Genomic DNA, 13474 nt, shown 5'->3' with positions numbered 1-13474 from the left:
TCTTCAAAACTTCACATATTGGCCTTATCATGCCTAAATAAAACATCAAATAAATTATTTTAGGTTCAGAAAATGTAATCTTATGCAACCAGCTCCCTAAAAATAGATATTTCACTCAAGGTTGTCTTTTTTTCTTTTACCCTTGAGAGCTCATAGGCAAATCTCTTTGAATTCATTGGGTACTTGTCTGCATTTGTGCTGCAGGTGTGTTGCTGCCACTGTGCTGTCCTTGAGGCTGCAGAAACCCTGCTCCATACATGTTCCCTTTCTGTTCTAAAATAATGATTTTGAAAGGAAGAGGCATTTGGTGTGAAATTCATAAAAATAGACCGATAAGTGCAAGTCAGAATTGGTTATCATACCAACAGACCAAAAGTGTGTGCTCCCTAGGTAGGCTCTGGGACGCAGGATTGGATGGCTGTGCTGCTCTCCAGCCTCCCCTTGGCCCCCTGAGGCCTAGGAGGGGGGTCCTACTGGAAGATCTGGAGCTGTGTATGGTATGGAGGGTTTTCTCCAGCCATAGACATTCTTTCCTTAGAGCAGTTCATTGGAGATGAGTCCTGAGCCAGGTCTGGATGGGATGCAATAATCCAAAGTCATTTGTATCAGTGTCTAGATGTCCTATAGAAACATCTTATTTCTAGCAGGTTCCACAGAAAGAAAGGTGACAGTCAATGGTGGTTGATTTTTCAAATCGTTCTAAAGTATATTTACAGACTTGCTTTCTTAAAGTAGACCATTGACTTTTTTTTTAATGCAATGGGGGGTTAGTAGAATATCAGTTATGCTATGTGGCAGTAATTTAATACCTGCAAGGGCTTACTTAACATGGAGTGTAAGACATGGCTAAGCGGCCTTGAGCTACCTCACACCTCGCACCTGTCACTCACTCCTAGGATGTCCTCCTAGCAATCAGAGTCAACTTCATGAAATGTTACCTAGGTCATCTTCTTCCCCCAGCCCCCACCCCATTTGAAATCCATCAGGTGCTCCTCTTTCCACTTAAGATAAAATCTGAGATCTGGCATGACCCCCAAGCCCTGGCTGTTTCTTTAGTGACACCCTGCTCTATTTCTCTTTTTGTGGCACCCTCCCCCCACCATGTCACATGCCAGGTTCTAGATGGTTCTTTTTCCAGGGACCCACCTGCATGTTGTAGCCACTTCTCCATTCCCACCTACACACCCTTTGTCTGAAGCACTTTCAAGTCTCAGCTTAAGCATCATTTTCTTGGAGTGTTTCTGACCCCTCTTAGTTTGAGGTAGGGCTGTGCATCAGACAATGCTGGATTATAATCATTGTCTCAATGCACTGAATTATAATACCATTCTGCTTGGCAAATAGTGATTTGAGTCTGTATCTGTGCCTGGCTTGGATCTCTGCTAAATTGAGTGTGTTTTTATTTCTTATAGGACTCAGTGTGCTCTACTTCCTGTTCCTGGTATTTCTCCTCTTCCTGAACTTCGAGCAGGTCAAATCCCTAATGTATTGGCTAGACCCAAATCTTCGATATGCCACCAGGGAAGCTGATGTCATGGTAGGTACTGGCGGTGGTCTCTTAGATAAATCAGTAGGCTCTTGGGTATAGGAAGTAGTTGCTTTACATTCTAAACTTATCCTTCCTCTGTATTTCCCATATAAGTATCTTTGGGCAGGTTGGTGGGGTGGGGTGCCTGCTTTCCATGAGTGTGGTAGCAGTCCAGGGAAATTCTCTCGTAGAGCCAGCAGGGATGTGGGAAGAGAGTGACATTATCATCAGACAGCCTTGGGAGGGAATTCTCCCTCTGTCTCCTGTTGGCTGTATGAATGTGGGCAACATACTTGTTAGCTTGTTTCCTGTTGCATGAAGTAAGATGGTATTTGTTTTGGGAGCTGATTGTGAGCTAAAGGAAGGAGTGTTGTCTCCGAGGCTGGCCTGGTGGCTTGTGTACACTGGGTCTTCAGTCACAGTGGCTGCTCTCAGTCACAGTGGCTGCTCCACTCCCTCATACCAGCCCTGACAACATGATCCTCCCCACTTGCTTGCCATGAATTGCCAATAATTGCAGCCATTACATTCATTATTTTTATTAAACTACAAATTTTATTCTTGGTGAAAACTATTCCATATTTTGTGTTTTATGAAGAAACTGTTTTATACTTCAGTTTTGTTCTTTTACCCCCAAATGCAAAACATGTGGTACTTGTTGAAGAAAAACCTAATGATGCTGCAAAAAAAAGATAGGCCTTTGGGCCACAGGCAGGTTTGCTTTGAAGAAACAAGAACAAGAAACAACATGAAGGGACTTAAAGAAAGTCCAAGAAGTAAGCATTCTACCCTAGTTGAGATGGGTAGAACGTAGAAACCTTCTTGGCATGGTTTCCAGACTTCATCTTTTATAAAGGACATACAAAAGGCAACAGTATGTAAAAGTCTCAGGCAGAAAAGTCTGCTTCAGGGTTTCTTGCTGTAATGATGCAGATGGTACAGGATGACCTGCAGCCCCTAGTGATGAGGGTTATAGTTTGGGCAGTTACAGATTATGGATTGTCTGCTCTGCCAGGCTCCATGCTGGGCATTTTATATGTGCCAGCCTGTTAAGCCTCACACCTGCTTGCTAGGCATCACTGTCCTCACTTTACCAAGGAGGAAATAGACAGTTAAAATGGATATGTGGTTCACTCAAAGCCCAAACTGGGAGGCTCCCTCTGGTTTTAAAACCTATTCTTGTCCTTTGGACTGTGCTCCAATCATATATTTTGGAAAATAATAAGTGCTTTGATGCTCACAGGAGCTTTATGAAATAGAAACTGGTAGAAAGCTATCCTAGCTAATATTCCCCCCACAATATTCATGGATTTTTTGAGCAAATTGGTCATATTATGAAACAAACTATCTTGTCAGGTAGATTCCCTTTAATCTGGTTCTCTCGCAGGACATTGAATCTCATCATGCTAGTTTTGACAACTAACTTCCTTCAGAATTTGACATCATGGGGCCATGCGCAGGTCATATTTATGACCTCCAAGCAGTTGAAACTGGCCCTGAGCCAATCAAACTGGTTTGATTCTTTCCTGTCAAGTGGGAGGCTGTCTTTAAATGCTAGAGTCTAGCTGGTGTGAGGGGACAGCCTGGCATCTCCAGCTCTGATCCCTCATCACTTTATTCTTCCTCATTCACGGTCCTCATTCACGGCTCTGAGAACCTGATCACTGACAGATCTAGAAAAATACCGTCCCTGTTACAGAATTTGTGGTAATGAGAACACCTTTGCACAGACAGCAGGTCTGTAATTCACTGGTTCCCAGGGCCATGTGCTCTCACCCTGCCTGTGGCTCTGCCATCAGCTCCTAATCTTGACAGCCTCTAGTCCCTTCTTGGCGTTGCACAGTGAAATTCAGATTCCTCTCCTTTAGAGTTAATGTAAATTGGGATCAGGGTCACTGACATCCTATTAGAGGCAGTTTTTATGTAATTGTCTGAAATGTTTGCTATTCTTCTAAAAATTCATTCTTTTTGATACTAATGTATTCTAAGCTTCAGACAAGCTTTCAGAGCCCATCTCATTTGTTATTTGGGTTGTGGGAAGTAGCAGGCTTTGGTTTAGTAACTATTCACTGAGCTTTCCTCGGTCTAGGCACCCTGCAGCGGTGGTGGGGCAAGGAAGGGAGGGGGCACTCTGCCTGTCCTCCTGAGAGCTTAGATTCACAAGAGGGCAAATAAATGTATTTGTTGGCTCTTTTTCTTATACTCTAAAACAACAACAGTTTTTTAAAAATGTTATCAACTCATGTTCAATCTTCTTTCATTTACCTCTTACATCTTACATTATTTGAAATGGGTCTAAGACATTGTAACAGATATATGGACTTTTTCTAAAAAGTATATAACCATAATGCTATCTTCAGTGGCTTAATAGTTGACAGTATGCTGCGTTGACATTTACAGTCACCTCCTAAAGGCTCTTACAGTTCATTTGTTCAGAGCAGGATCCAGAGAGGCCCACAGTCTGCATCTGATGCAGCTCTTAATCTTTTAACTTGTAGTCCTGCTCTACCTTTTTTCACCTTGAACTTTGCCAAAGGCTGCATTGTTTATTTTATAGTTTCTCATGTTAGGATTTTGCAGTCTGCATTAGCAGGGTGTCATTTAATCTTCTCTCTGTGCCCCTATATTTCCTGTCAGCTGGGAAAGAGATGTAGAGACTGGGTTGGAGTCCAGATTCCAGTTGGGCTCTATGGCAGGACTACTTCGCAGGTGGTGCTGTACATGCTTATACATATAGCATATATTGCAAACTCATGGTGGTGGTGAGATGAAGAAAAACCTGGGGAGGGGAAATGAATGTGACTTGGTGTCGGGTTAAGTGTTAGGCAAGAAAGGAAGAGGGTGGAGCCACCAGGATCTGCCCTCAGCCCAGCTGGAAGGCAGGAAGAATTTGTCCTGACTTAAGCCCTTGCACACCTCTCCCCTTGACTGCTTGTGCAGGCCCTGGCTCTCGGATGTCTTCATTTAACTCCCCTTCCTCCTGCTTCCCAGGCCTGTGACTGCATGTGACTCCTGATTGTGAAACTGTGGCATTCTGTGTCCCTTCTAGTACCAGAAGCTGGGGTCTTACAAATGTGAAAAAGGACAGACCTTTTTATTAGTAATTATAATGCCAATAGACACATTTGGTGTTTATGATTTTCAAAGTGCATTTCCCTGTGTTGAAGCACAAAAATACTCTAATAGAGAGTAGAAAGGCCTCCACAGTCATCTTCAACCAATGATTACTTTAAAGGCAGCCTTCTGAAAATAGAACTCAGCCTTTTCTTATCTGACCTAAGCAGTGTGTTCCAGAGCAAATAAGAGGATAAACGGCTGAGAAATTTGGGGTCGATGGGGCTTTGCAGCGATCTTCACCTAACATTTAACTGCTCTCGCCCAAAGCTATTTTTCTCTATGATCTGTGACTGCCTGTGATCGGTACATGTTCCAGAACCTGGAAAGAGAATTTTCATCATAGTTAGAGCAGTAAGATTTGGGTTTTTTAAAGCCTAGCTTGACCTACCCCTGTTGAATGTTCCCTCTTTTTTTCTAGACTTTCATATTACACATCATAATACCACATCACAGTAATTCAGGAGAAAATACAGTTTTTAAAAATGCCCTGTCAGCTTTGCAAAGTGAAATGCATTTGACCTTAGGAAGGCTTAAGAAATCTGACCCGGTGGGTGTCAGAGAGATAGAGGAGTACCAGCCTGCTCTGTCACTCCCTCAGAGAGTGTCAGTCCTAGAAATTTGAAATGGTACACTTTATTGAAATTCTTTCCGCAGGATGATAACAGGTGGCTCTTTTCCAGATCATCCTTCTTCCTATCAGAGTAATCTGGGGAAGAAAAATGAAATGTGGAGGAAGTGCTGTGTTGTCATATGATATAACTGCTGTCATAACAGAGACATACAAGGATGTCTGTTTAAACTTACATAAAAATGTCTTATGAAATAACAAAAAGATTAGAAATGGAACCCGTCTTTGTAATGTAAAATTACAAGCTTTGTGATTTTTTTAATTTTTAATACTGTTTAATAATTGTTACATTTTTAGGGTGGGGGATTATTCTGTTTTCTTCTAATTTCTGAAGTTGGCTACTTCAGCCTTTTTTTTTTTAATATAGGCATTTAAGGCTTTATGATATTCTCTTAAGTTCTGTTTAACTCCATCCTGTCAGTGTTGATATACGGTATTTTCATTATTATTTTCTACAGAATATATTTTAAACTTTTATTATCCATGATATTTGAATGTTTTTAAATTTCCAAGGTTATTGATTCTATGATTTTTTTTATTAGGTTTCTATTTGTTCTATTGTTTTGTTTCTAGATTTAACACCATTGCCATGGTCAGATCATATGGGCTATGTGATCCCACTTGTTAGACATTATGTCTTGATAAAATTCTTATGCTTCCCATTTTAACCTAGTTTTTACAATATCACGCAAAGCAATTCTGACTTGTAAACTCTAATAATTGCCTGTTATTCCTCCAGAATCTTAAGTCATTAAAACTTTTAATAAACAGGTTGCATCAGTTCTTTTCATGAGTGCTCTTTCCATGGCCAGTCTATTGCTGTCATAATCCTGGCAGCAATTTTGGTTCCTAAAGTATCAATAATTATTTCCCATTTTATTTTAACAGGATTATGCAGTGAACTGCCATGTTATCACCTGGGAGAGGATTATCAGCCATTTTGATATATTTGCATTTGGACATTTCTGGGGCTGGGCCATGAAGGCCTTGTTGATCCGTAGTTATGGTCTCTGCTGGACAATCAGTATTACCTGGGAGTTAACTGAGGTAAGAAGGGGAGTGCATGCCATTTTCTAGACTCTATGGTGTGGACAGCTTTCATGTAGGAAAAAGACAGTCTGTCAGTTAACAGCCAGGTAACCATCCTCCCGCTCCTGCGATGCAACACTGTTTAAACTGTCCCCTAGAAAGTGGTACACCATTGTAGTGTGAGCCTCTCCTCCCAGCTCCTCCGTCAGTTGTGCTCTCTATTTTTGCACCTGGACAAAGTGTGCCTCATATTTTAGATACTTATATGTTGCTTTTATGCCTCTTGAGGGCAGTGTCCATGTCTGCATATTTCCAGACCCCAGCACTCTGCCTCACACATGCAGATACCCCCTGGATCCCTCAGGAATGAGTGAGTGTGACCCCTCCAGATCCTGTAACCGATCCAAGTCTCTCCTGGGTCCATCTCACCCCCAGAATCTGGAAAGCTCCTCAGGTTCAAGTATGACTGCACTTTCCTCTCCCCTGCATAGTTTTGTTTCAGGAAATATGTGTCATTGCTCCTGCTGAAGTTTCTCTTCCCTTTGTAAGGGCAAGAGTTAATGCTCCACCTCATGGCATTGAAACCTAGAATGTCCTTTAGGGGTAGTACCAGGCCCTCCTCCTGGGTAAGAATGCAGCCACCAGCCATCACATTCTCGGCAACAGGCTCATTGAGAAGGGATATTCCTCATATTTGTATTGTTGTGTAGGCTACAAAATACTTTCATGAATAGTTTTATTTTGTAGTAAATACTATTTTGTAGTAACTATTAATTAGTTCAGAGGTTTGTAATTATGGGCTTGCGTCTTCTAGGCATTGTCTTTGCAATTTCAGTTCTCCTTTAAGTGGATCCTCACCCAGTGGAGCATGTTATGGGCACAGCCTCCAACCCTTGGTTTTGTGCACAACATCCACACACCTTTGGTTTTGCACACAACTTCCCTAAGAGATCATTGCTCCACCCTTGCTCTTCTTGTTCCCCCTTGCCCTCATCTCCATCTCTCGAAATCAGTCATTCCTTTTCTCATTGTCCCTGCTCATTCCAATATTTCTTCCTTCCAGAGCCTTCTTCAATGCCCATCTGTCGGATGAGTCTCTCTTTTGTCCCTGCCGTGTTCCATTTATGTCACTGTTGTAACACACTTACCTCCACCTACCTTCTCTTTTCTTTTCTTTTTTCTTTTCTTTTCTTTTTGTTTCATTTCTTTTCTTTTCTTCTTTTGTTTTTAAAGATTTATTTTTATTTATATAAGAACTAGGGTACAGGCCAGAGGCATGGGAGGGTTAGAGAAATCACCAGAGACAGATTGGGGAACAGAACAGGCAGACAGATAGAAGACACTGCTGAGGGGAGCAGCGGGAGAGACAGGAGAGGTCTGCCATGCCATGTAGGTATCTCCCTGGCCGGCTGGGAATTGAACTCACACTACAGAGGCTGTGGACAGCTTCACAACGCTGTGCTCAACCCGCTGCGCCACCAGGGAGGCCCCACCAACCTTATTTTCTGGTTCTGAACAAATATCTGATTCCTGCCATGAGATTAAGAACCTTGACTTCAGTTGGTCACACCATCATGCACATCATAGTCCCTTAATACGTAAAAGATCATCTTTATTGTGAATCAATTAATGCGAGCTTTTTCTGTGAAGCTATCAGTTTCCTCCATGTCATCAAGATCCAACCTTTCTACTTTTATAGTATACTCATTGTTTTATTTAAATATCCATGGAATGTTTCTGAAATACACATTTTGAATGTCCGAACTGCTAATTTGAGGATTATGGCAATGCTTTATTATCAGATTTGAAAACTTTCTTCCTTTCCCCCTTCTGTGTCCTTGTCATGCCATTAGGTAATTCATTGGTAGTATTTTTCAAGAGTGGCCATCATGTCTATAAAGTTCTATATCAAAAAAGAAGAGGTGTTTCACTTTGTAGTATTTGTATACCATCCATAATATAAAACCCAAGAACAGGATTATAGACCCTGATTTTTTAGACACATGGAAAAACTGAAATGTCAGCAACTTTTCCTAAAACAATGTGTATTATTAAAAAGAAATTGAGCTTTCAGTCTGTTACCCATTTTTTTTTACAACCTTCTTTTGTGTTTCTCAGCTTTTCTTCATGCATCTTCTGCCCAATTTTGCCGAATGCTGGTGGGATCAAGTCATCCTGGACATCCTCTTGTGCAATGGCGGTGGCATCTGGTTGGGCATGGTTGTTTGCCGGTTCTTAGAGATGAGGACTTACCACTGGGCAAGCTTCAAGTGAGTTGTCTTCTTTCTGGATATTCGTCACAGTTTCTCAAAATCTTATTTCTCTGCTTTCATCAGTACGATTTTAGTACAGCCTTTGATGATACGGAATGAATTACATATTAGTAACTGAAACTCATAAATAATTGAGCCTGATTTCAACCATTCATTCATAAAATGCCAAACCAGTCACAGTTTTTTTCTTTCTTACTTTGAATTTTTAGAGCATCCTGGCACCCTCATCATGCTAAAATATTTCTCAAATCCATACCACTTCTTTTTACCCTAATGTCTCAGCCTGCATCCAGACTGCATCACACAATTAATTAGTCCCCTGTCCCCAGGTAAGCTCCTCCCAGTTTGAGTGACTTGAGTGGTCTTACTGAAAACATCACATTCATCATGGCATTCCATTTAGGACCAAGAGTGCATCCCAGGCTTGGCAGGTGAGGTCCCTTTCCAGAGGACCCCATGGTCCTGAGCTCACACATGTACTTCTGTGTGCCTGGTTTGACCCCTGTTCTTGGGGGCCAGGCTGACCAATCCTTTTCTGACTCAGCTCATTTGTCTTCTCAAGTATTTAGTTGTCTCTGATTTTTTAGTTTACCATGCTTGAGCCTCCAAGGAGGGCAGTGCATACCTGTTCTGTCCAGCTTCACTGAATCAGCTCCATTTGACTGTGAAATGGATCAGGCCATTGATCAGGAGGAGAGGATCAATGGTAGCAACATGAAACATTTTTCTCCCATTAAATATTCTTCTAAAAATGTATTTCTACAGGACTTCTTCATATCTTAATATATGAAGAAACCATAAAGTACTTGACCACCTCCCTTTTATGGTCATTTAGTGTGCCAGAGTTTTCAGTTTTATGACGCGAGCTAGAGAACACTCTCAACCGTATATATTGGTGTGCTTTCTGACTTTGTATTGTAAATAAATACTTGAAGAAACTATATCAATTTATATTCTCACCTGTACCCTAGTGTCTGTGTTCATTTCATTGTTTTTTATTTTAAACCTTTGTCAGTTTTGTCACACAATATTATGATACTGAATTTCTACTGGATTTTTCCTTTTATTAGTGCTTTTTATAGATTAAGGATGCTAACACTTTGTCATAAATGTGACTTTATTTTCCATTTTGTCATCTCTAATTTTGTTTGTGGTAGGTTTTCCATTTAAACTTCAAACATTTTTGTGTCGGTAAATGTTAACTTGCATTAGTAACTTCTTTAATCTCTCTTAAACTTATTTCGGTATATGGTATGAGGGGAAGATTTCACAATGGTTTTGCAGTTGATTGACTGATTTTCCCCATTGCTTTTATTAAATAATCCTTTCTTTGACCACTGAGTTGAAAGGACACTTTTTAATATATATGTGTATATATGTATTTTTAAATATATTTAAGGCAGTATAATATAACCAAAATTGTAGCTGCGTTGGGATTGCTCCAAGCAAGGTTTATAAGCAGTATCACATCTGGGCCTTACATCAATCCTAAGGGTAGACACTGATCTCTTCATTTCAGGGATGATGATCCTGAGACTTGGTTTAGTAATTTGCCTGAGGACAGCTAGCTAACAAGCAGCTGAGTCTGCTTTCTGGCTCCTCAAACATTGCCATATGCTTCCCATTTTCATACATTTGTGCTTCAAATTTGATATGAAAATCACTCTTGCAGTTTACCAAAATGTAAGCCCAACTAATAAACAAAAAAAATCCCATTCATTGTTGGGTTGGTGTGGAATGAAGGATCAAATCTGGTTCCAAGGCCTGAGGGCCTGTTTGTCCTTGTGCTTTCAACACTCTACTGTGTTTGAAACATGAAAGCCATTGATATAAAACTGTTGAATTAAAAAATCTTTATCACACCCTCCCGTGCTTCTGACTGTACCCAGTGCATGTATAAACAAAACAAACAAACAAAAATAAATAAATAAATAAATAAAGCATGCCTCTATTAAAAAAAAAAAAAAAATATTAAAAAAAAATCTTTATCAGTTAGGAAATGCTCTTTGCCTTCAAGTTAGCCCTCCCAGACTGGCATGAGGGGCCTCAAATCTGCACCCAGCTCTGATGCTTACCTGGAGAGCCCATGCCTGAGCCTCACTGTCCTCATCTGTAAAATGTGGGGCTCAACAATATGATTGCGTTACTACTGCACCCCGACTTGGGAGGGGAAAAGGATAGAACCATGTCCTGCTTATAATTCAGTCTTCCCTGCCAGGTGCCAGTGGTTGTATTTAATGCCTCTCAGCTTCTTTTGTCACCAGTTTCCAAATCCCAGGCCTCTCCTGGCTCTCCACTCACCTGCCCTGCGGAATGGTGGGTCATTCCCAAAACCTCTGGAAGTCGAGTGCGCCACTGCTGCGGTGAATAGAGACCATGTTGGAGATAGTTCAAATAGAAAAGAATCTTTCTGTTTTGATTATTTGTTATAATGTCAATACTCAGTTTTTTCTTGTTTTGAGGTTGTTTTCCCTTTCTCTTCCTTCTGTCTTTGGATTTTCACTGGTGCCATTTCCTCTTACAGGGACATCCACACCACCACCGGGAAAATCAAGCGAGCTGTGCTCCAGTTCACTCCTGCTAGCTGGACCTATGTTCGATGGTTTGATCCCAAATCTTCATTTCAGAGAGTAGCTGGAGTATACCTTTTCATGATCATCTGGCAGGTATTTTTTTCAGATGCCCAAAACTGGGGGCAGGGGAAAAAAAAGATAAAAACCATCCAGGAATTCAAGGTTACTATTAGTTGACATTATTACCAGCTTGCTACTTTAGATGATCTAATATTCTGCAGTTGACATGTAGACTAATCGGGACAAAGTATATTTGTTGTACCTAAAGTTTTGCTTCTTTATAAAGGCCTTAGAAAATATAGATCTTAGAATTATAAATTAAAAACATTAAAATTCCCTGTGAAAAGCTGTTGGTCAGCATCTATCATCCAGTGAGTCAGGCATTAGGTTGCTTTCCAGAATGATCAAAGAAACAAATGAGGTGTTTTTTTCTTATGTTCCCAAATCAGTGTTTGGTTCTTAGAGTTGTGCTGCAGCTAATCCCCCTGCGGGCAATGTGTAGGAGCTCAGTGAAGACTGGTCATCTGACGCGCTGTGCCAGCATGCTAACCTCTAACCTCAGAGGGGAAGCACCCCTACCCCTGGGTGAAACTTGGGGGCTGACCTTTCAGTCTTCAGAGCTCCCTTTCATTTTGGATTTACTCGGTCCCTGGCATGTTCTGGAGGAGTCCATATCATCTCTCAGTGATGTATCTCATGCTTCTTTTGGTTATCAAAGAGCTTACTTTCCTGCAATCAAACTTCCTGCAGACCTGGCCTGATTTCTGTGAGACTGCATAGGTGCTCCATGGCATGTAATTGTTTTCATAATTTTTGCTGTCCTCAAAGCATCTCTCTCCTTACTGTCCCAACAAATCACCCACGTGACCCAAGGGACAGTCACACAAACCTGGAAACTTGGCCAAATAGCTGATGCCCATACATGCCCCTCTTACCACTCCAGCAACTCTCTCTGCACCCCTGGCTGGTTGGTGTCCATATTGCACTGGCTGTTACCTAGTTTGAATAGCAACCCTCGGAAGACCCCGGAGAGTTCTGAAGATGCTTTGCACATTCCAGTTATTTTTAGCTGTAAAATGTCCAATTAAGAAATCTATGATTATGAGTTAGCACAAAGGATCGAACTGACTAATGTCCCCTTCTTTTTCAGCTGACCGAGTTGAACACCTTCTTCCTGAAACACATCTTTGTGTTCCAAGCCAGTCATCCATTAAGCTGGTGTAGGATCCTCTTTATTGGCTGCATCACGGCTCCCACAGTGAGGTAACTTTGTACACACCTGGCTGTCCCTGAGCACAGCGCCTGCTTTATTTACATTGTTCTGCTAGTTAATTTCCATGAATGAGCATGTTTTCCATGAAAATACCATTTTAAGGAACTATACATCTGAAATATGAAGTAAATATTTTATTCCCAGACCTCAGTAAAATGATGTGAACAAACAGCACTTGATTGTTTTCAAACCATTTTTACAGTCTCCACTGCTGCGGTTCTTTTTTCTTTCTTTCTTTCTTCCTTTTTTTTTTTTCTGTCTTGTGATATCCCATTTCAAAAAGAATGAGCAGCAGTGATGCCAGTTTTTCAAAATGAGATTATAGGAAAATACAGAAGAGTATATGGTGGATCTGAAGTCCTAAGTGGTGTTATTTTTAGAATAAGACTTTATTAGCTCCTTTAGAACAAATAAGTTCATTTCCTTTTATTTTTAAAATTTGTTTCTAGTTGTGCTTATGGCTATGATTTATTACAGTGAAAGGATACAAGACAAAATCAACAATGGGAAAAGGCATGTGGGGCGTAGTCCAGATGAAACCAGGTACAGACAACTAAGAGTCTTCCCAGTGGTCATTTCCTTTTCAGAAGCCCCTTCCTGTAATCCACCAGGACTGAGCAGCTGAGATAAGCTCTGGTGTTTGTGCTGGTACTCCTGGGATTCTATTGGGCCCCAGAGATGAGGCATTGTTAGAGACCATCCCTCACATCAGCTCTCAGTGATCTGCCAAGGGAAACATTCTCATTTTTCCTGTTTAGAAATAGCACTTGGGTTTTATAACTAGTACAGAGTTCCAGCATTGATCAGTAGCAACACCAAAGATCTCTGCACAGTTGATACAAATATAAGCGAAGCAGTTAAAAGGGTTAACTTTTCAGAAGCTGTAGGATAACTTAATTCATCATTTTCCACACATTTGCAAAACAGTCACATGAGGGTCTCACTTACCAAGGGATGTGGCTATTCCTCTTGGTCAAACTGACCCCCCTACTCCAACCAACACCTCCTCTTGTCATCAATCATTATTACAAACATATACCTATGTACATATCC

At 41.0% G+C, this 13474-nt stretch overlaps 1 protein-coding gene across 4 annotated transcripts in view; it reads left to right on the top strand.

The window, feature by feature from the left end:
• Window positions 1-13474, top strand: part of PTDSS1 (phosphatidylserine synthase 1) — a 57702-nt gene that overhangs the window by 21497 nt on the left and 22731 nt on the right. For 3 of the 4 annotated variants that reach the window (XM_037503780.2, XM_037503798.2, XM_037503770.2), the window contains 6 exons: window positions 1413-1537; window positions 6162-6320; window positions 8421-8572; window positions 11100-11241; window positions 12299-12411; window positions 12899-12964. In XM_037503780.2, the coding sequence (XP_037359677.1) occupies window positions 1413-1537; window positions 6162-6320; window positions 8421-8572; window positions 11100-11241; window positions 12299-12411; window positions 12899-12964 (757 nt within the window). The remainder of the gene's footprint in view (window positions 1-1412; window positions 1538-6161; window positions 6321-8420; window positions 8573-11099; window positions 11242-12298; window positions 12412-12898; window positions 12965-13474) is intronic. The other variant, XM_037503789.2, reaches the window with a different exon arrangement.

This window comes from Talpa occidentalis, unplaced genomic scaffold (genome assembly GCF_014898055.3).
Source record: "Talpa occidentalis isolate TD23 unplaced genomic scaffold, MPIMG_talOcc4v2.1, whole genome shotgun sequence".
Taxonomy (NCBI): Eukaryota; Metazoa; Chordata; class Mammalia; order Eulipotyphla; family Talpidae; genus Talpa; species Talpa occidentalis.
The sequence above is the reverse complement of the archived record's forward strand: the minus strand, read 5'-3'. Positions and strand labels throughout refer to the sequence as shown.